Here is a 24,718-nt window from a genome sequence, read left to right on the forward strand (position 1 = left end):
TTCTACGTTTCTCGTTGATTTTCCCTGAAGTTTAACGAACTAAATTTCATGAACTTTTACGTAGTTTTCACAACTAATCCAAGTTCATAAGGCTTCTTAAAAGTGGCCTGAAATTATATAGAGGTTTCCGATCATCAATTAGCTTCCCTGAAATAAAATAATGTTCCCTTAACTTCTACAAAGCTTCTCAAATATAAATATATTTTCCACTTCTACGCCGTTTTCAGAACTTTTCCATGTTCCTTGTTTCTTCGAATATTTCTGTAGATCTATGATGTTCCCAGAATTTTTAATAAGTTTCTTCAATTTCTACGATGTTTCCTGAACACCTTGGAAGGCATTGAAGTTTTACGAAGTTCCATCGATTAAATATCTGTATGATATAATTTCTCATAATTGCTGCTTCTAGCCCATAACATACGGAAAGTAGTCAACATAAAGGACTTTAAAAAAAGATTAGTATCATCGAACTTGACAAGCTTGACAAAATCCCGGAGAATAAAAAAAAAGTAAGAGGTTGTATCGAAGACACGACCGTAGATTTGACGTAGGATTACGAACGGTAGTTTTGATGTCGCAGCAAAAGTATGGTATATATTAAGTTCATTTCTTAACTCGTTATCAGAGAAAAAGTTCGATAGGTTTAAATTCGGAAGCAAGTTGAGAGTTCTGTTTGTGATGTGCTCTGTCGATGTCCATGTAGTACAAGTCAATCCTGGACGGTATGTCTTGGATTCAAGCTCTTACTCTTTAGTTAACTCTTTTATCAGTCGTTTTTGGTCCTGAATGATGGTCCGATGTGTTGGAAGCTTGGAAACCAGTTTAGAACAATGCTGTAGAAATTTGTCCTCGATGTTCTTGGAGATGATAGCGGTGCGGAAATGAAATATGTATTAGAGAAAACACATCAATCACATAATCACGACGAGCACTGAATCCGATCAGTTGTTGAGGGCAGCCTTGATAGCTAGCTGCTTGTGAGGAGCCTTTCGTTGTGTACTAGAGAACACCACCACTCACCACACGCGGTGATTGAATGAACAGCGTTTGTCGAGACCGGATGGAATTCAATTTTGAAAACTGTGTTAGAGAAAGCGCTTTTCGCAGGCAATCGGTGACCATTTTATTAACATAGAAAAACTTGCATATTTGTGAAATTTTCAATAGTGACATTTTGAAAAATGATTAATCCTTAATTTTAACAGAATTGCAGAAAAATTTCCTATCGATTTGCGAATTCAGAATTGTAATTCATCATCTCTGGATCAAAATCAGACGAGTTTCATGCCGCGACCGACTTTGGATTCTGAAATTGCACTGCCAATGTTGCTTTAAAAATATATGGTATGTTAGATTTTAACATATTGGAACAGGCATCCGATTGATGACCTTGAAAAATGTCCGAAAAATACTCTTTATCAATTTTATTGTGGTCATGAAAATGACCGTTTTGTCGTACTGGTTGAGTATTACTGAGCTATTAGGGTGTTCAACACGGATGAGGCTGGCGAGCTGTATGTTGCTTGGAGCAAGGATGACGTGCTTGGCATAGATGACCCACAGCGACTCACGAAGAAACTGATTTCGATCCATAGCGGTGCGGTTTCTTCCTCCTTCTATGGATGCTCATGTGGGCTCTGCAGCTCACTGCTTACAGGCAGCCTTTCGTTGCGTACTGGAGAACAATGTTCAATGCCACACGCCGCCAGCACTGCTGCTGATGATGCTGCTGCTGCTGCTGACACCGATGACCTGACACTACTACACACGGTGATTGAATGAGCACCGATCAGTGAGATCGCATCGAATTCGATTTTTAAATCTGTGTTAGGGAAAGCGCTTTTTGCAGGCATTCGGTGATAATTTTGATCACCAGTTGGACATTTGTGTATTTTTCAATAGTAACCTATTGAAAATTAATAAATTATTAATTTTAACAGATTGGTAGGTAAATTTCCAATCGTTTGGCTTGTTTAGAAATAAAATTCATCTGCTATTGACAGAGTTATAAGTGGTCAAAACCTGACCTCTTTTCGTGATGCAGACGATTTCGGTTTTTTGAAATTGCACCCCCAATATGTGGCCGAAAGACGTAATCCCACGTAAAAAAAAAAACCAAAAGTTCTGGGGGGCTAGATAGTAAGCCAAAGCACAAGATAAGTTTGATTGATTTGTATGAAAATCGGAATGTGCTACTATTTTATCGAACACAGCTGTACATTAGACTGATGCAAAATTTGAAATTTTCTCTCCACATTAAGCACTGGTACACGGTTCCAAATTGCGCCCTGATTAGCCTCCCAAAATTTGAACTCATTTAGTGAGAAACTGACTTGGCACAAACCATTTGAAGTTTATATGGGAATTACTATAAAGAAACCATAATTCCGGTTCATATCTATCTCAAAATTCACCAGTTCACTCTACTTTAAAAAATGAAAGCTGAGCTTGTTGCTACAAGTTTGTTAAAGACCACTTTTTGATCAACATAACAAAAATTATTAATGATTTAAGTCACTGATGTCTTATGATTATGCTCAATCATCTGTTCAGCAGGCAACATTGGTGTTCATGGCGCGTAGAATAGAGGACAAAAATCATGGCTGCTATGTCACACTGCAGAATACAGTGTTGCCCACAATACAGTTGCTTAATCTTACCATAAGATTGTCAATCTCTTAAACAATTAATAACTATTAAATTTGACGTTTGGCTGAAAAACGGTTTTCTGCAAAGTTGTAGCTGATAAAAATTCCCGTAAGAATAGCAATAGAATTTGTTAACAGTACAATATGTAAAAAGGCTAGAAGACAATGAACAAAAAGTTTTGTTTTTCCATAGTAAGTTCCATATAAACTTCGAATGGTTTGTTCCAAATCAGTTTCGTATCAAATGAGTTTAAACTTTTGAAGGCTAATCGGAACCCGATTTGAAACTGTTTGAACACCGTGAAGCAAAAATTTCAAATTTTGCATCAGTGCATAAATACGGCATGAATTTAAGAAATAACTACGTAATCATAAAAGGAACTCACTCCAAAACCTATCCATAGGGTATTTTGTTAAATGGTTTGAAAAGAATTGAAACAAAACAAATTCAAAATTATCTAGGTATGGTTTGAGGAACCAAGGTTTTTGAAAATATTCATGGCACGTGTGCATTCAAAGATTATACATGCACAAACGAATCAGTAGCAAGTAATTTGAACAGACACGTGATGAATTTCATTAACTTCATGACAAATAAAAAAACCGCATAAATTATCGTCCCCAGTTCATTATCATCCCAACGCAGATGCTGTTGTAACCTGTTGAGAGACAAGACCATCATCGTCGATCCATAAATCAAGTAATTAACGTTAAAAAGTCTGCCACGGACGTTAGCCTTTTCCCCAACACCCCCCCCCCCCCCCCCAAATGAATCACGATTTTGCCGTCCCAAAATCCGATGAAAGACGCGAAACGTTGTAAAACCAGACAAGATAATTTCATTAACTCTGTCCTTCACTTCCCAGACCGAACCGACCGGTTAGACCTTTATCAAAACTTCATCCATCACACAAGAGAGTCTCGGAAAAATCTTCATAGCTGTTCCTTCTTATTATTCGCTCCGAAAGCCCAGTTCTCCCAGATCGTGCCGTTGACTGACAAGTTGCTCGAAAGGAAAAATATGGGGGAAATGAAAAAGAAATGTTTTACGTTTCCCCCCTTCCCCGCCGCAGCCGACAACGAACAGCTCAACCGCAGTAATGTGCCCGAAAATCCGCAAAGTTTCTGACGGATCTCCTTCGGCGAAGGGTATTTTCGCCATTGATTAATCGTTTCGCGGTTTTTTGTCGCTGTCGTTTATCATCGTCATGATGGACTCGTGGGAGGCCTAGCTTATTGTCCCCCAGTGCCGGACTGATTATATTTCTAGGATTCGGCTCAGCTGCTGCACCCGGTCAGGATGTCACCAGAGTGTGTGTCTGTGTGTGTGTGTGTGATTGCGGTTTAATTAAAAATTTAATGAACTTCCTGACTTGAAGGGTTCTGTGTAAATGGATTGATTTTGCCGGAAATGATTATTTTGGATTGCATTCCAGCGCTTGAAACAACCTTGAATTGGGATAGGAAATGGTCTATTTATAATCTTATTGAACATAAAATCAATATGCCATGTTGAAAAATTCTAATTTCCTCTCGTAATTTTGCTTCTGTCTTTCAGTGATAGACGCCCTGCTGGACGTACAGGTCACAGTGCCCCGGGCGGTCCGGAGGGGTGAAAACGCTCTCCTGGTCTGCTACTACGACATGGGCGACGAGAAGCTGTACTCGGTCAAGTGGTACAAAGGTCGGCGGGAGTTCTACCGATACACGCCGAAGGAAAATCCTGTGATGAAGATGTTCTCCGTGCCCGGAGTGCAAGTGAAGGTAAGGAAAAAAACTGACAGTAAAGGGTGATACGGTCAAAATTTGGTCAAGGGAAAACGCGTGTAAATCGGTGAAATCGTTTATTTAAAAAATCAAATTAATTTTCTTTTTCAAGTTCAATTAGCATAAAATTCAGGAAAAATATTCAGTTAGGCTTCCGCTTTTCCAAATCCGAATTGCCGGGCCTTACGCTTGACCCCTGCCATCTAATTTTGTACAGCCACCTTGTCCACCTTCTTCGCCGCAGAAAGCCAGTTTGCCTTGAACTGCTGCTCGCCCTTAGCAGTTTTTTTTGGTCTTCTTCAGGTTCCGCTTGACAATAGCCCAGTATTTCTCAATTGGGCGGAGCTCTGGCGTGTTGGGAGGGTTCTTGTCCTTGGGAACCACCTGCACGTTGTTGGCGGCGTACCACTCCATGGCCTTTTTACCGTAATGGCAAGATGCCAAATCCGGCCAAAACAGTACGGAACAACCGTGTTTCTTCAGGAAAGGCAGCAGACGTTTATTCAAACACTCTTTCACGTAAATTTCTTGGTTGACAGTCCCGGAAGCTATAAAAATGCTGCTTTTCAAGCCACAGGTACAGATGGCTTGCCAAACCAGATATTTCTTTGCGAACTTTGACAGTTTCATGTGCTTGAAAACATCTGCTACCTTTCCCCTTCCTTTTGCCGTATAAAACTCCTGTCCCGGAAGCTGCTTGTAGTCAGCTTTGACGTAGGTTTCGTCGTCCATTACCACGCAGTCAAACTTCGTCAGCATCGTCGTGTACAGCCTCCGGGATCGCGCTTTGGCCGTCGTATTTTGTTTATCATCGCGATTTGGAGTCACTACCTTCTTGTAAGTCGATAGTCCGGCTCGTTTTTTGGCTCGATGCACGGTTGTAGACGATACACCCAGCTTATTTGCGGCATCTCGGAGAGAGAGGTTAGGGTTTCGCTTGAAACTACCGGCAACTCTCTTTGTCGTCTCAGCGGCTTCCGGTTTTCGATTTCCCCCCGATCCAGACTTCCTGGCTGTCGACAAACGTTCCCCAAACACTTTAATTACATTTGTAACGGTTGATTTGGCAACTTTTAGCGATTTTGCCAACTTTGCGTGCGAGTAGCTCGGATTTTCGCGATGCGCGAGCAAAATTTTGATACGCTGCTCTTCTTGCTTGGACGGCATTTTGACAACTGAAGAGTGAATTCCAAAATCAAAATAGGAGCAACATTCTACACACACACACCTTCAAAATGAGGGGTGTTCAGGTTTTTTAAATGCAAAATTGAAAGAAATACGTCAAGTTGATATTGACCAAATTTTGACCGTATCACCCTTTAATCACAACATCTAACATTTTGGGGGAACGGGAAAGCTGCAAACAAAGGAACAAATCTAGAACTGCGATTTTCTCTTTTTTTTTAATAAATCGGTTAGGTTATTATTTCTCGATACGTTGCTTTTGCTAGCTAATACAACCTTTCACTACACTGTATTGTGATAATTTCGGAAAATGTGTTGTTTGAAATAATGCGAAGAGAATTGAACTATCTGTTCATATCAATAGCTGATTCTTATTATTGTGAGAACCTTCGCTGAAAACACTAAGTCACAGAAATGCTTCATTTCAGTGTTATCAATGTGGTCCTCTCATCAGGATCTTCTTCAAGTTCTCTTGGAGAAATTTATACATAATAAAACTTTCCAGAGGTCAATCCAAAATAGTATTCTAGACAAGCGAGCTCGCGCACTAGGAAGGTGGTTGCATTGATTGGAAAATAATTTCTAAAATTTTTGATACACAATAAATTAATATGCTTTAACCAGCACTATTACTCTGAATTCTTAAGGATGCCTTACAGGTATACCTCGATATAACGTAGCTGTAACTTTTGACTTTCATCATCGTTTTCTCGCAAAGGGCGATTCAATCATCGATGAGACAATCTCCCATCTATTGGTAATCTTAGTTTGTATGATTGAGTTGTTATTTGAGAGAAATCGACGATGAAAGTAAAAATGAATAGTAACGTTATATCGAGACTAACAAACGTCTTCAACTGGCGCTCCCTGTTGCAGCAAATATATTTGAAAACACATATCCAATTTCGTCATTTTTCAACCGCCCTCCAGAAGCATGCGTAACGTCCATCGTATCATGGTAACGTAGGACTACGTGGTCTTATATATTAAATGTTATTTGTTAACTGAAGCAGGAGCCTGTGTTTTGTGTACGAATACTCTTTAGTATGACTATGGTTGCCCTGAACAGAACCTATTGATATGAGTTTTAGTAGGGACAAGTTCAGAAATTAAACGCTTTTGGAAAATCTTGGTGGCCCTTAAAAAAGCCGATGGTAGTACAGGCTTAAAGCCTTTGGAAGATTATGATGACGTGTAGGTAGCTGGTTCAGCAAATTGGACCGGACAACTCCATATTCTTCTGATTGGGCACTCGCAAGAGTCTCGGCCCGTCTGCTGCTGGACAGGGGTTGAACTGGTGGCTGCGACAGGTTGGCAGGCCGCAGAATATCAGTGTCCAGCCTGCTAAAGCTCCCCTCCTTTTTAGTTTTTTCTCGTTAAACTCCTTCTCTCAACAAGTTGGTAAATCTTAGTCTGTAGCTGAAAGACGGTTAACACTTTTTTCGACGAATTTATGATTCTGTTTCACGTCATGGATCTTCTCCATGCCTGTTAAGATAAATTAGTACTTTTGTTTATTTTCTCTACTGCGCTTAATCAAACGACTAGACATAAGAAGGGATGTCGTTAACACGCTCGAATAATTGAAAATTCAATAAATATTTAATCGAATAGCCGGAAACATCGCTGCGATTAACGGTCCTTCGAATAAAGGGTGATACGGTCAAAATTTGGTCAAGGGAAAACGCGTGTAAATCGGTGAAATCGTTTATTTAAAAAATCAAATTAAATTTCTTTTTCAAGTTCAATTAGTATAAAATCCAGGAAAAATATTCAGTTAGGCTTCCGCTTTTCCAAATCCGAATTGCCGGGCCTTACGCTTGACCCCTGCCATCAGATTTTGTACAGCCACCTTGTCCACCTTCTTCGCCGCAGAAAGCCAGTTTGCCTTGAACTACTGCTCGCCCTTAGCAGTTTTTTGGTCTTCTTTAGGTTCCGCTTGACAATAGCCCAGTATTTCTCAATTGGGCGGAGCTCTGGCGTGTTGGGAGGGTTCTTGTCCTTGGAAACCACCTGCACGTTGTTGGCGGCGTACCACTCCATGGCCTTTTTACCGTAATGGCAAGATGCCAAATCCGGCCAAAACAGTACGGAACAACCGTGTTTCTTCAGGAAAGACAGCAGACGTTTATTCAAACACTCTTTCACGTAAATTTCTTGGTTGACAGTCCCGGAAGCTATGAAAATGCTGCTTTTCAAGCCACAGGTACAGATGGCTTGCCAAACCAGATATTTCTTTGCGAACTTTGACAGTTTCATGTGCTTGAAAACATCTGCTATCTTTCCCCTTCCTTTTGCCGTATAAAACTCCTGTCCCGGAAGCTGCTTGTAGTCGGCTTTGACGTAGGTTTCGTCGTCCATTACCACGCAGTCAAACTTCGTCAGCATCGTCGTGTACAGCCTCCGGGATCGCGCTTTGGCCGTCGTATTTTGTTTATCATCGCGATTTGGAGTCACTACCTTCTTGTAAGTCGATAGTCCGGCTCGTTTTTTGGCTCGATGCACGGTTGTAGACGATACACCCAGCTTATTTGCGGCATCTCGGAGAGAGAGGTTAGGGTTTCGCTTGAAACTACCGGCAACTCTCTTTGTCGTCTCAGCGGCTTCCGGTTTTCGATTTCCCCCCGATCCAGACTTCCTGGCTGTCGACAAACGTTCTCCAAACACTTTAATTACATTTGTAACGGTTGATTTGGCAACTTTTAGCGATTTTGTCAACTTTGCGTGCGAGTAGCTCGGATTTTCGCGATGCGCGAGCAAAATTTTGATACGCTGCTCTTCTTGCTTGGACGGCATTTTGACAACTGAAGAGTGAATTCCAAAATCAAAATAGGAGCAACATTCTACACACACACACCTTCAAAATGAGGGGTGTTCAGGTTTTTTAAATGCAAAATTGAATGAAATACGTCAAGTTGATATTGACCAAATTTTGACCGTATCACCCTTTACGTCGAACAGCAGAATTGCAACCAGCAAATGTAACCCAAGAACCAAAAGCGGTGCGATGCTAGTTTTCATTGCTATGACGACGACTGAATTAAGAAGCTTAGAAGCAGAGGGGTGAAAGTCAATTATCTTCATTGATTTCCTCTTTGCATGACCATGGCTTCACTACCCTATTTCGCACTATTTCGGCTATGCTTTTCTATCATCCAGAACAACAAACGTTTCAATGAATGTGTTTGCCGTCGAGTTATTAACGAAACAGAATGTCGATGAAGAGAATCGATCAAAATCACTTGCACCCCTGCTCCCAAGTTTGGTTACAAGATTACAACTCTGGAGAACATTGGGTGCGTGTGGTGTGGTTCTAAATATGGCGATGAGTGTGCAAAATGTTGCGCAATTGCATCCTCGCTATTCGCACAAGCCCGCAGATCAGAGGCGAATGCCACTTTGACTGGTTTCTTTCGACTTGTGTTGGGGAAGCAGCAATGCTACATCGACATGTTTCGTCTAGAAACGATTATCTGATGACTGTGTTTGGGAAGCAGCATATCCATGTACGTAATTGGTGGATTTGTTAGTTATTTTGGCGCTTTTAGACAATTCTTGAAATTTACCGCTTTTTCAATAGTTTTAACAGTCGGATGCATTGGAAATATCTCTGATCGATTGATGATAAAATTTTTGAAATTAGTCTAGGGGCAGCTGAGTTATTAAGGTTCAAAATCTTTCAAAATTTTGTTACATGTTCCATTTTTGGTTTTCACAAAGTGTACCCCAATAAAGAAACCACAAACGTAGTCCTGCGTCAAAATCAATTTTAAGAGCAGTAATTTTACCTAATTCAAAAGAATCGCAGTAGTCCACCCTTGAAAGCGGAGGTGTTTTTCTTTTGCGGTGTATTTTTCGTCAGTGAATCAAACATTTTTTGCTCTAAATTTGTTAATTTGTGTGTTGAAATTTAGTTTCAAGTGTTCCTAAAGTTACCATTTAGTGGTATATCGTGTTTTTTCTGTGTTTTCCTTGAGTGACTCGGTTGACCTTGAATCTAACCTCCAAAATCTACGACGCAGCTTCATTGTTCGGTGTTGAAAATTGCCTCCCGGGAGCTCGGTTCTCCAAGTTCGTAGTTCTGTTCTATTGAGAGATTCGTCACCGTGGGCGAGTTTGAACCCGGTCCGGTTGGTGAATTAGCCTGGGAACGTGCTGATATGATGGTTATGATGGTCCCACCTCTTACCTATACCAAGGTTTGAGCTGGACGATTTATCTTTAACATAATTAAATATGACATTTTATCAGTTACAGATATAAATTCCCTCTAGAGTTTACAGTTGCTTCACAGCAATATAAATGTGGAAAAGCTCAGGCGTCCACCTCTTAGTTCTCCTTTTTGTCCTCCTAAAACATTCATAATAATATTCATAATATTCATATTACAAGCAATCAAGAGTTAATGAACAATCAACAAAGCATCTTACACTAGCAACCCCGCAATCTGATGCTATCATAATTTTCAGCAATGTCAGGAATGCTCACGAACCCCCGACATTTGTCAGAAAACTAACTACTTACTCAAGGTATCTTCCAAATAAGCAAAGATATCATATCAAGAAGACTGGCAACTTTGCCAGAATCCAAACGACAGATACAGTAGCGCTGCGCTTGAGTGAAGGTGGAAGCAACGCATAGAAAAATGAGCAAATACACAAACCTTTCTTCTGAGCATGTAATCTTTGCTATCAAATTCGTTCGAAGCATTTTTGAGTGGCAGATGACGTGGTTGTACCTGTCTCATAGCGTTCGTATGAGAAAATGGAAAAGTTGGCATTTTTGTTTTATCAAATGTTAAATTCAGTCCTCTATATCCGTAATACGCGCGCCAGGCTCAAACCTTTGAAGACTACTTCTTCTTTAATTAATCTGCTACTATTAAATCAAATATCAAAAATCCATCATCGCCATCGTGGCGAAAAAAAAAAAGTTTTTACAGTGCTACAATAATTATTAAAAAGTCATTATAACAGCTATCCATACAAAATAATCCGATATGGATAACTTCGTCAAGATACATAATTTGTCATTTCATAAAAAAAATATCATTGTATAACAGTTCAAACGACAGATTTAACGTGTGAAATGCAGTGTCTTTTAAATTCTGTAAGTGTTTTTGAACGTTTGATGTGTTGGCATTGAATTGAAAACATTTATTCCTTTAAAGTATAATGAAATTTCTGAAGCACAAGCGTTTCTAATATTAAATCTATAGAAGTCACTTCCTCTTTCAATTCTATCACCCAAATATCGAGGCAGCAAACCGTTAACTACTTTAAAAATGAACATCATAGTCAAATACAAAATTCTTTGCTTCACCGACAACCATTTTAAGGCGTCTATCATCAAAGTTTAGGAAGTGAACGCATTATTTTATCCTGCAAGCGCTGTTTCATTAGCCAGAAATAAAATGGAAGGGCAAAATTCTAGATGAGGAGAGACGATTGATTTGTAAAGCAGTATTTTAATGGCAATAGTTAAATCGTTTTTCAATCGACATAGAATTCCATACCTCTTGGCAATTTTCTTGATGACATTGTCAATGTGAGAGTTGAACTTAAGTGTGTCATCAATCATCACGCCAAGATATTTAATCTCCCGAACGCGATCAATAGTCTCATCATCAACGTTCTCATTTACTCGATTCCACGAAGTTTCCAAAAATTTAGTTTTACTTGTATTCAATTTCAACTGCTTATACTTCAACCATCTACTTAGAGAACGTAAATCTTCATTCAAGTGTAAAACGGCATCATCTAAATCCTTAGCTGCAATGAATAACGCAGTATCATCTGCAAAAAGATTAATGTCGCAAAATCGTAAAACACGTCGCAAGTCATTAATATAAATAATAAATAACAGGGGCCTTAATACACTTCCCTGGGGCACTCCAAGGTTATTCCCCGCGGGACTGGAAACAGAATCATTAAAAACAGTCCGTTGAGTTCTGTCAGACAAATAGCTTTCAAACCATTTATATGCAGTACTCGTAATTCAAAAGCGCTTGATTGATCTTAACAATAAGGGCCTAGAAATTGTTTCAAAAGCGCGTTTAAGATCAAAAAAAAAACAGCAAAAATTGTATCTTTACACTTCAAGTTATTTTTCCACTTCGCTAACACCAAATTCAACGCGGTTTCACAAGAATGACCTTCCCGATTTCCCGATTGTTCTGGTATCAACAAACTATTACTATTTAAATACTTCAACAGTTGGCCTTTAACAACAAGTTTTAAAATTTTCTCTAATGTGTGCAAAATGTTGATGGGACGAAACTCTTCGTCTTGAATCGTTCCAGCCACTTTTTTGAATAGGGACCACTAAGGATTCCTTCCAAATTTGTGGCACATGTCCTGTTTGCAATGATTCATTAATATGGTCCAGCAAGATGTGGCCAATGACATGAAAGCAATTTTGAATAACTCTAGCATTTACATTATCTACTCCAGCCGATTTTCCTAATGAAAAACAAATAACTCTGAGATAATGTGTTCGTCACGAGTTTTGGTGGTGATTCGGTGGTCGACGTTGCCGTGAATCCGCTGTCAGTGTCGGAGATTGTGAGCAATATGAAAGATGCCTCGCTGGATACGCTAGATACGCCCAAGGCGGGTGGTAGCTGGTGTCCGCGAATGGTTCCTGGGGAAAGCACTAGACGCGAACCTCCTCCCAGATGACCATGGTAATGCACGACTATTTGTGTTCGTTGAAGGAAGTATAACGACAAAGGAGAATCACGAAATTAGATGCAAAGCGTAGAGGAAAACAAAAATACGGAGCCCATGGATTTGCAGGATCAAATTATCATGGTGACACCAGTCCAAATACTTTTTACAATTGAAAAAAAAAAAACAAACTAAATACGTGCCAGGATTCAAAAGAACATTTTCAAATTGGAAGTGTGTTTGTAATATTAATATCCAATTGATAGAGGTAAAACATACATGCGGGGATTAAATGTAAGTGAATGTAGCCTCGGAATGGGCGTGACTCTCAAGACATTCTGGAATGGGTTGATGGATCAGCATTAGAGCTATCACCTTTGAACTCCCGGACTAAAGCTGTATGCAATGACCATATATGTGACATTGTAGAGAGAGTTCTTCCATAATAACACTGCCGGCCAGTGGGGATAAGAGGGAATACACACACACAGTAATGCTACCTAATTCAAAATCATCAAAATTTCCGTTGGAATTATGTTGGCTAGAATTTTGATTTCAATTTCGTAGCTTCAATTACTTGCTGAACTTTTTTAACAGCAGATATGAAAAATTTTAAGCAGGGGAGCTATTTGTACCTACGGGTACGCATGTAGAATTTGTACCTCGCTGACCCTTGTTAACAGCAGAGGTATTAGTACCTGTTCCGGAACGTGGAGCGTTTCCTACCTGTCCCTTAGAACGAGATAATAGGATCATTTAGTTGGTCTTACATTTCCAAAAAAATAATTTGTAATGACACATAGTACTAGATTTGTGCTGCAAAATGTAAAGAACCCGAAAATCAATCTCCCACTTATTCATCCTTTCACATATATACCAAATTGACATATTAAAGCAACCTGCAAAATAAACAGACAATGTATGAAAAGGCTAGTTGTCAGTTGCTTTAAAGGCTAGTTGCCTCCCTTACTCTTTTGTTAATCTGCTAAATGTTATTAGGCTGTCTAAATTTACTTATTTAAGTTCGTTTGATGATTTTGATATCTCATTGGCCTAATTTAATAAATAATTGAAATCTCTAATCTACCTAAACAATTATAACCCATGCTTTATTAAGAACCTGCTTTTGAATTTGTAATCTAAAATTGAATGTGTATCAAAATGGTTTTTGCATTTGACCTACATTTATTATATATTAGTTCGTTCCAGGTGACACCTTCATGTGACTGCTGATTTTTAAATTATAAAGGGTATATGCTCCAACTATGCTCACACGCTTCCACTATGTCGCGCCACAAAAATACGTATGGGTATGTCACAATAGAAGTACGTCACAGTGGAAATCCCGAGCCATAGTTCAAACACGTATCCCAAATCAAAATGAAACATTCACACTTAAAAAATTCATGTAAATTTAGGTGCTCTGGGACTGACATATACGAGCGTCAATTTTGACATAAATTTGAGTCATAACAGACGTGGAATATAGCTTAATCAAACGTATTTTTCGTCGAGCAACGAACTATTCAGTCTCGGAGCACTTAATATTACATCACATGTTTGTTTACGTCTCATCTTTTATGTCAAAGATGGATTCTGTCACTTGTAAAATTAGTTATTTCTAAGTGTATATAAGATTAGTTACAATACCATGTACGAAAATGGTGTTTAACATTGTTCATTGAGGTACCACAATGAAAACAACAATGAAAGCTTGTCACGCAAGTAGAAGGAGCACTGTTGGGCACTTTCTGAAATATTTCAATAGTATAATTCCCATGCAAACCCAAATAAATCTATCTGGGTAAAAATAAACAAAATACTAGTGATTTGCGGAAAAACCCGCCAGTATCGCACCCAACGTCAGTGCCTATACGTAAGCATACTACACTGCGGCTCTCATACAAAGGAGTAACAAGTGTGATACTATCACTGCTAGACTAGATCTTTAGTTTTCTCATGCAGTGGTTCATCAGAGAGGGAAGCTTAGTAATCCCCATCGCCTGTCCATGGCGCCATTCTATCGCGGCATGAGCCAGCAACGCCAGCCATAAACCACCGTCTCCAACACTTCACTATAAAGCATGAAATTAAGCCCGCCCACCAAAAACAAGGTGCAAAAACTAGCCAAGGGGAGCGTACTATAAGAATCCGAAGCATCGAAGAAAATCGATATCCAAGCAGGATTAGCTAGGGCAGGGTCCAAACAAGGATCGAAGAGGAATAAGAATAGAGAAAGGTAGACAATTTGCAGCTAATATTTACCACTGAAAAATGCTGTTTCAATTTGTTTTAGCGTTAAATAGCAGTAACGCTTCCTTCAGCAAAATGCAGATGGATCCGCACAGAAAGAGAGCACGATGCGGACTGACTGGATCGTTCAATACACCAGCTAGCCTGCAACAGCAGCGTCTTCACTTCATCTGCAAATCTTTATTTCTGCACTGTTTTCCACAGAGCCGTTCTGTTCTCTGGTCCGCTTTGATCTATTAGTCTCTACTTTACTTTGTCAGGCCCCTTTGTTGTTAATCCAAGAGGTCAAATGGCTGTCAACATCTTTGTATATACAATTCAAAAGAACACAAGAAGGGCAAATTCATTATAAACGCTCAAAGTGAATTCTCTCAGAAACCTTTAGCGTGAAACTGAAAAAGCACAAATGTCAGCTTCCACAAAACATACAGCTCTGTAATTGCTACTCTCTGTTTGTTGTAGCGCAGTAACCAATGAGTTGCAATTTCAAGTTTGTATATTTTGTGGAAGCTGACATTTGCGCTTTAGCAGTTTCACGCTAAGGCTTCCTTAGAATATCACCTTAAATTCGGAAAAGTATTAACCTGTTGGAGACAAAACAAGATGATCCTTAACGAAGAATAAAAAGGATATCATATTTTCAGGATTTCATGATTATAAAATAAGACCATATTTGTTTCTGAAGAGTTGTCTATTCTGGGAATTGTCTATTCTGGTAATTGATTTTCTGGGAAACAGATCAATCTGGGAAATGTTTTTCTGGCGAATGGTTTGTTCTGAAAAATTGATTCTAGGAATGACCATCTAGCAAGTAGGTTTCGTCAGCGGTGCCGGTGGTGTAGTGGTAAGCGTGATTTCCTCTCACCCCAGCAGGCCTGGCTTCAATTGTGTTTATTCCGCTTCTCGCGTGACGCGTACCGAGTCGAGTGACAATTGTCGATACGAATGAACTCCGATGAACTTTCGGTGTACTCCCCTAGTCGATGTATATCGACAAAACTCGGATCGTAATGACGTTTTGATGCGAGTGTTGTCGATACGTCAGAAGCAATCGAGAACGTTTGAAAAGCGTGAAAATGGAAGTGAACCGGTAAGTTTTTATTTTTTTTATGCTTTTGAAAATATTTTTTCTGTATAATTATATTATTGTAGAAACCGTGTGACAAACCAAAAGCAGTTTGCTTTCCTGGTTGATCAGTTGGAAGCTGCAATGGACCGGCAAATGTACCACGCTCTCTGGACGAAATTTTCTAGTAGACTAAACAGTCTAGGTCTAGTAATTTTGGAAAACCTAATAAAACAAATCAATAATTTTATGGGGCATCATGAATGTTCCCTTCTTCTATCATTTAGTCAAATGTTTGTATCACCTAGTTCAGTCTGATATCCTGGATAGTTTGGATAATCCAACAAAGTTATTTTTAAACACAATTAATCATTTTAAGTCTCCGTGAAGTACCAAATGCTCAAAAATTCAGAGTGGAACATAAGTACCCTGTGGTGGGTAGTACCATAGAGGTAACTCTAAGACCAGAAGATCCCGAAGAAACGTGCTCAACTTTTTGGCTCAGCTCTGGTACTATCTTCGGTCCCAAGCTAATTGCATCATCCCCCTGGAAACATAGGAAAATCCACGAACCCCTCATTTTATCTGTCAAACTTTCATAGCGAATCAAAACAAACATAGTGTTGTACTAGAATTTTGACTAGAATGGGGTAAGCTTATAGATGTACTTGGGACCAATAGGCTAGTCAAGTAGTGAGCCAATTTAAAATCGTTAGTTTCCACCGCTTGGTAGTACGCTGAACAGATGGCAGTAGTGTGTAAATGTCAAACTCTAGGGAAATTACTATGTGCGCAGCAGGTGGCGGTACTACCTTAGAGGTAACTCTAAGACCAGAAGGTCCCGAAGAAACGTGCACACTGCAAAAAAGACATGTAAATTTCAGTGCCCTGAGACCAAGACATGCAAGCAGCCCTTTTGACATAAGAATCAGTTGAAAAGAACGAGAAAATCAATGCAATCAAACGCACTTTTCGTCGAGTTGCATCGAGAGTTGCATATGTTTCAGTTTCAGGACACTTAATTTTACATGCCGTGTTTGTTTACGTTCCATGATTTACGTCAAAGTTTACGTTCCATGAATTACGTCTCGTGTAAAAATAATAATTTCTAAGTGTGTGCTCAACTTTTTGGCTCAGCTCTGGTACTATCTTCGGTCCCAAGCTAATCGATGCACCCCTCGAAACATAGGAAAATCCACGAACCCCTCATTTTATCTGTCAAACTTTCATAGCGAATCAAAACAACCATTGTGTAGTACTAGAATTTCGACTAGAATGGGGTACGCTAATCGATTTGCTTGGGACCAATAGGCTAGTCAAGTAGTGAGCCAATTTAAAATCGTTAGTTTCCAACCGGTGGTACTACCAACTACGATGCTTTTAAAATGACCGTTAAATGCTTGTACGATGAACAACTAGCGAGTGTTATGTCTGTTTGTCTGTGTGTATGCCCTTCTCTGTAAGAAGGGTAAAGCCGGCTTCCGATCGGAAGTAAAGTTATTATTATTATTATTATTATTATTTAATTTTATTCATCGGACTATTGTCTACATGAAACAACCTTAAAGCTAAAACAATTCAAGTGTTTCTAATCCGTGCCAAAAAGCGAGATGAAGATTCCCCAAATTCGAATAATTCTTCGACAGCCGTAAACGTACGCATCATAGTTGTTAGTGGTTCGTTGTAACCGAACGCCGTTCGATGGTACCGCGGTTGGAGAAGGGTACCACTTCGTAATGTTCTCGGTGGTACTCGGATATCCAACAGCGAGAGAAGCCTCGAGCAGTCGACCTCACCATTCAATAGCTTGGCAACAAAAACTGCTTGCTGATTTTTCCGTCGGCATTCCAGAGTATCCAAGCTCAGCAGATTGCAGCGATCAGAATACGGCGGGAGATTTTGCGGATCACGCCATGGTAGATTACGTAATGCTATCCTGATAAACTTGCGCTGAACGCTTTCGATCCTCAAGCTCCAAGTCAACTGATGAGGAAACCAGACCAAGGAGGCATTTTCCAGGATTGGTCGCACAAGTGAGCAATAGAGAGCTTTCAGGCAGTGTGGGTCAATGAAGTCCTTCGATATTTTCGACACAAAACCTAGCTGGCGATTCGCCTTTGTGATCAGAAAAGAGCGGTGGAGGTTGAACGTCAACTTATGGTCCAGTAGAACACCAAGATCGCTGAACTGGTCGGTTCTTTGAAGAACCACACCGTTAATGGCATAGTCAAAAACAATCGGCTGCCTGATGCGGTAATACGACATTACCATTCATTTAGGAATGCTGAGGGTAAGCTTATTCCGACGACACCAATCAACGAACAGATCCAATACCGATTGAAGACGAATGCAATCCTCAGCAGTCCGCACCACGAAGTACAGCTTTAGGTCATCGGCATACGCAAGCATACAGCCATCGCCAAGTAGAAGAAGTGCGTCGTTGATGTACAACACAAACAGCAACGGGCCAAGATTGCTACCCTGTGGTACACCTGACGAGTTCGTGAAATACGAGGAAGTACTGGAATCGAGTTTCACTCGCAGAGACCTGTCAGTCAAGTAGGAGCACAACCACGAAGTCAAACGGTCCGACGCACCGAGTTTGGATAGTTTTGCCAACATAATGTCATGGTTGATCGTATCAAACGCTGCTTTTAGATCAGTGTAGATGACGTCTATTTGTGCCCCATTTTCCAGTTGCTCAAAACATGTCGTGGTAAAATCTAGAAGATTTGTGGTAACCGATCGTCCAGGCATGAAGCCATGATGGTCACTAGAGATATAGCATTTGGTGTGCTCAAGAATGAAACCACTCACAATTATCTCAAACAGTTTTGATGCTGCAGAGAGATTAGTAATTCCTCTGTAGTTTTTAACGTCACGTTTATCTCCTTTCTTATGTACCGGAACCATAAATGACTCTTTCCAGATTGCAGGAAATTTCGACTCTACAAAATATTTGTTGAAGATTCTGCAAAGCGGTTCAACAAGCGCTCCAATGGTACGACAATACACTGCAGAAGGAATGCCATCTGGTCCAGGCGAGAAGGTACATTTCATTTTCTTGGCGGCATTAGTTACCATAACGGGCGTTATTTCAAAAGTGTTTATGTCAACAAGGTTTGAAGGCACATCCGAAACAGCCGAGACAAGTTCAGTCGAGGTGATGGATTCTGCGGCAAAAACCGACGAAAAATGAGCAGCAAAAAGCTCACATTTCTCCCCGCTTATCGACGATTCAACGTCATTGAAAAAAACGCTTGCAGGCATTGTAGAATTTTTCCTCTTCGAGTTTACATAGCTCCAAAAGCTCTTGGGGTTTCGCCTTAAATTAGTTTGCACTCGTAAAACGTACGATTTGTAGAGCGAAGAGTTTAGATTACGGTACTCGTTAAAGTGAAAACTACGCTTATTTGCCAGGGAACGGTATTGCCGAAGTCTACGTTGCGAAGCATTTCTTTTTCGTTTTAGTTTTCGTAGCAAAGCGGTGCTCCACGCAGGAGAAACAGCAGGCCGACGAATCGGTACGTTTGTATCCATCAAATCCATCCATCAGCCCAACTCCAGGATATCCCAGCAAGCAATCGCTGTCAGAGCCACTGTTACAAAGCTCTTGGATCGATTCAATATGCCCATTCAAAACGCTGAGATCCTTGCTCTTGTCTGGAGGAACGTAAATTGCACACAGCAATAGTCGCTTGGATCCAATCCTCGTCGATACACACACTTGTTCTATCGTTTCTCCGCTCGATGCAACGACACTGCTACTGATGAAACGATGATGTACGGCAATTAGAACCCCTCCGAAACGAGATTTGCTGCTGTTTATATGGCTTCGGTCACATCGGTACACATTGTAGTTGCTTCCGAAAAGCTGCGTCGAATTGATAGCCTCGTTAAGCCCCGTCTCGATTAAAATGATGACGTCAAAATTGCACTCCAGGACGTTGCAGTAAAAGTCGTCGATCTTGGTGCGCAGTCCACGTACGTTTTGGTAATAAACCCATAAACGACTAGCGTCACGGGTCGTGTTCTGCAACATGGAAATATTTGGCGCGGGAATATTTGGTGAATGGTACAGATACTCACCTCTGGTGGAAACCCTAGGGTTTCCACCGTCCACAGAATGTCGCAAAGAATGATTATTGATAATGGTGCTAACCCTAGGGTTTCCACCGTCCACATGATAGAGCCTTAAGTATTTGTCAGTGGATTGCCGTTGGATCCAGACTGGTTTTTTGAGTTGTCGGTGAATTCACGGAATAATATCCCATCAGGCCACGTAGAAGCGTCGAGAGCTAGTTCTTTCAGCGATGGATCCAAGCCAACTTTGAAGGAAATGAAAGTCAGCTTCGTCATATCCACTTCCTTGGGAACGAGACGCACGACGTCAGCAGGTGTTGTTAGATCCAAGCAGCGAGAAGTAATTTTTTGAATGTCCTCAGCAGTTATTAACGGGTGTAAGCCGGACAGGTAGAGCCAGAACTTTGGAGGGGAGATCGGTGGTGTTAGACACGGTACAGACAAGTCACTGAGATCAATTGCATTGGTCCCACGCACAGAAGATTGGCACCGGTCCACCTTCATTACCACGACGACGTTTAACACCAAGTCTGGGCCAGGCATTTCCCTTCCTTGATCGATTGGATGGTCGCTCAGCAGGAATATCCATGGAAATGCACTTGTCAACGTTATCACTCAGCGATTCCACCAAGTTGAACAGTTGTTGAACCTGAGCCGGTAAGCCATCAGGTGACGGAGTCGTGTCGTATGTGAGCTCATCAGTAAAATACTGTTTCACACTTCCCGCGTCACTTTTCAAATAGACCAATGTAACATATCCACCATTTTGAGAAAATCGAAGTTGAAGTTCGACAGATTATTTTTTTAACTGTTTAAAAACAATACATTTTGCATTACTATTTTTAATGTAGTCAGCATATAATAACGTTGAAAATTCAGAAGAAACAGTAAAATCACAATTTTACTTTGAATTTCATGCTACAACATAGAAAAAATCACATAGGACGTTTTGACAAGTCGAGTTGTACATCGGACATGTTACATTGGACGATTTTTTTCAATGACATAATCAATGAGTGTTACATTGGACGTTTTGTCTACATGATACTGGATTCCCTTTCACAGATTTCAGAGTATAGTACCTAACTTTAGATTGGCCCCGCCTTTGGAAAATGAGCACCAATCATGTTAGGCAGTCCGAATGACCGAAGTAACAATCATGTACCCATCATTTCAAACTGGTACATTGGACAATTTTTGATCAATGATTATCTTAAATAAATGAAGTAAATTTGGATGGATGTTTTTGTATCACATACAATGACAGAAGAGCAATAGTTTGTATCGCTTAACTCGATTTGTTTACATTTGTTACATTGGACTATTTGAAAAGTGACGCGAGACTTCTGCCATTCATTTTATCCCGGCAATTTAAAAAAACGAATACAACCTTGCCTTGCGAGAATAGGTCTTTGCTCGCACGACTGAGGTTGAAACCACAACATTGCATGCTGATGTGGAAGTAAACCTCACAAAAGCCGCAGCGCAACGGCTCGATTTCGTTGATTTCCAACTGGCATTCTCCGCATTGTTTTTTCTCCATCCTTACAGCGAACAAAACAAAACTCAGTGAACAGCAACAAATGATAGCGTTAGCCCGAATACAGGAATGTGGTTGAAAATTAAATCCTTCGGAATCGTCCAAAACAGCAAATTCACAAATCAACTCCACAATTTAGCGATGAAAGCAGGTCCAGATAGTACGTCAACGTTGAAAAAACGATTAAAAACTACAGTCAAACGAATTAAAAATAACTTTTAGCGGACACAATGTTAACAAAAATGTAACACACAATGGAAGCGAGTTCTTGGCGATGGCTAAATCCTCCTGATTCATGAGATTCGCCTACGCATTGCGTGGGTTCAACGGCAGGAGGGTAGACTCGGACTGCGATTTAAAACACGCTGACTTAAATCCCCGCCGGGAAGAGATCATTCGTTGAAAGACTTGAGGTCAACGCGGGCAATTTTTCAGATGCTGGCGGCGTAGAAGAACAATGGACGGCCATCAATAATGTCATTTTAAGAACAAGCGAAAACATTCTGAATGCGCCACACACTTAGATGAAGAAGTTGATCATTGATAAAATCTAGTGATTATCTAGCCTACGGCTAAAAATCACGATAGTAAAAATTAAAAAATAAATATTGATAAAACCTGGAGAAAGGTCAAGGGGCGAAGATTGAAAATCCGCGATACAGTGGAATAGGAGCCGAGGAGACAAGATCGAGATCGATCAACGATATTCAATCCTCGAAAGGGATGCTACCCGTTGCTGTAGACGGGATAACTGAGCGTGGGTGGACTCCCTGACTGCTACAGGGAATCAAGCCGTAGCAACCGACGATATCCGTTTCATCAACGATATCTTACGATGCCTTTGCGGGGTAAGGATGAACCCAAGGATGCCTGTGAATGACACAAAAAATAAAACAATCTCAGATGAAACTCCTTAAATTAACCTGGAGTATTTTTGAAGTCCATATAGTGTTCTTTCTTGTTTATGTTTTCAAAAATGTGGGCTTTCATACTAATTTTTTTTCAACATTTTCACACATTTCTTTCGTGTATTATTCAAGTGGTTGAGTACATTATTTGCTGTCTTATTTCATTTACTGATGCATCATTTAGGTGCTGAATATCACTAACAGGCTTTAAAATCCTGACATGCGTACCATCCACACAACCAATTATTTACGCCGGGAAATCCGGATTTTTCGTAAAAGCTGTGTTTGATTTTACGCTTTTCGACTTCTGAAACAGGAAATTTTATTGCTGCTGGACATACTTCTGCTTCGAACACATCGATAACAGCTGATAATGCCTTCGATAGTGTGGGTTGTTACGTTTAATGTAAGATGCAGTTTAGAATTTCACATTAGTGAGCAAAAATACGATGATAATTGCATTCAGTGTAGTAATACAAAAGCGCACAAAAAATTGCCTTGCTCACCGCTCGTGTTTGACACCGACATGCGAGACCGTTTTCCGTTCGAGACAAATAGTACGTTCAGACTACAGAGTTATAACATGTTATAGCGCTATCTTGATGGTGGTTTCTGTGTTGCAATTATTTGACAACCGTTATTACATGTTATAACTCTCCAGTCTGAACAAAGCATACACGGAAAAACGAGTTTATGCATTGATGACTATTTTTTAACCACTTTTGGGAGCTTGTTCGAGCTGTCATAGAGTGGTTGAAATTTATAGCAAAAAAGTGTATAGAATTTAGACATTTTCAGAGAAAACCATTTTTCAACAAAAGTGTTTAAATTTTATTCACTGGTGGCTGAAAAAAAACTTGGGAACAATTATTTTCCGAAAACGCCGCCGGCTAACAATGATTAACATTTTCGCAGGTAGATACATTGTTTTTAGTATCATTATAATAGACAATTTGATAGTAATTTATAACTTTCCTTTTGTTTCAAGAGTGTGGTGAGAACTTCCAGAAGAAGTCGTCATCATCGCCAGCAGTGGGAAGGAATTACTGCTTCCTTCGCAATAGAGTGCTGGAACAAAAACCTCCTATTCCGTTTCCTATATTCTTCCACGATAAAGTTGGAGGAGCTAGTGAGCAGCAGATTCAGCTGTTACAAGTGTTGTCCGGTACAGTTGGACAGGATGTGTGGGATTAGGGGGATCAGGCAAAGAGATGGCCGATGCTAATAGTAAGTATATCTAACAAGGTACATTCTTTCATTATTTAGTAACTTTTGATCTACATTACAGAGGGCTTCCAACGGTAGCACGATCCGGATCGAGTTCAGTGGGCAATGGAACGGGAAGGTCGCCGGACACGTAGAAAGTGGCTGAATTTGAAGTGTCTCTGATTGAGTTAGCCTAGGATGCACAGCAAATTTTCGTCGATGTTTCCGCGATATGGAGTACTGGCACGCCTACGTCACGGAATGGTTGGTTCAAGAGGGGAAACTGGCAGCAAAAGTCTGAAGATTTCCCCGAACTCTGCGTCACCATGTTGAAGTCACCAAGAAATAAACGTTCTTCATTATTGTTGTTTTGCTACTATTTTTAATAAAATATGATGGAAATATACGAAATCAACCATTTAAAATCGTTCCGGTGTACACAATTTAACCACTTTTGAGAAAAACGTCTTTAGTCATTAATGATTAAAATTTAACCAGTTTCGAGAAAAACGCGTTTATTCATCCGATGAGTAAACAGTGTTTATTCATTTTATGAGTATGTGCGGGTTTTCTCGAAACTGGTTGAACTCTAAGCATTAATGCATACTTTTTTAATTAGCGTGTAAACGAAAGGAGGGGAAAATAGCACGCACACATACGAGGACATCGCCGCTGCCGCCGCGGTCGTGAGAAGAAAAAACGGCAGTAAAAAAGTTATTGCCAAGGTTGCAAATACTCATTTCCAGAACAACATGTGAAAAGGGCATACAAGCTTTTTGTAAACAAACCTTCTTATGCCCTTTTCTCGCCACCCATATGACACCAACGCAAACCTTTAACATCACCGGGTAGGGGACACTTTCCCCTTCCCGATGATATTGCTGGTTTGCGTGGGCGACCCTCCGTTGGTGAGAAAAGGGCCTACAAAGGTTTGTTTACAAAAAGCTTGTATGCCCTTTTCACATGTTGTTCTGGATTTCAGCTAAAATAATGTTTTTCGAAATAATAAAACCAAAAGATGGTATGATGACATGTTTTACTTGTAACTTACTAGAAGAGGTTACAAAGTATGCGTTTGAAACATAAAACCTGTAAATTTTGCTTTCTATGGGTCACAATCAGCGATTTGCTGATCACTGAGTGAGTGAGTGAGTGAGTGAGTGAGTGTGTGAAAAATCACTGATTGTGACTCTCATGAAGTGAAATAAACAGGTTTAATATGTCAAACACATTCTTTGCAACCTCTTCTTGTATCTTACCTATTCAAAATATGATCATAGCATCTAATTATTTTATAATAAAAATAAACATTGTTTTAGCTGAAATGAGTATTTGCAACCTTGGTTATTGCTAGTGGAACCGCCATTGTGACAGCGTCGAGCGCATCGCGTGTG

The 24,718-nt window shown here is 40.1% G+C and overlaps 1 protein-coding gene across 1 annotated transcript in view; it reads left to right on the top strand.

Annotated features, from left to right (window-relative positions):
• Positions 1 to 4,209: 4,209 nt before the first annotated feature.
• The window catches only part of LOC135712956 (uncharacterized), a 108,137-nt gene continuing 87,628 nt past the window's right edge, over positions 4,210 to 24,718 (top strand). The window contains exon 1 of the mRNA XM_065236056.1: positions 4,210 to 4,412. Within this exon, the coding sequence (XP_065092128.1) occupies positions 4,293 to 4,412 (120 nt within the window). The 5' untranslated portion in view covers positions 4,210 to 4,292. The remainder of the gene's footprint in view (positions 4,413 to 24,718) is intronic.

Source organism: Ochlerotatus camptorhynchus, unplaced genomic scaffold (genome assembly GCF_037179485.1).
Source record: "Ochlerotatus camptorhynchus isolate MF236.1 unplaced genomic scaffold, CSIRO-AGI_Acam_v1.1 ptg000523l, whole genome shotgun sequence".
NCBI lineage: Eukaryota > Metazoa > Arthropoda > Insecta > Diptera > Culicidae > Ochlerotatus > Ochlerotatus camptorhynchus.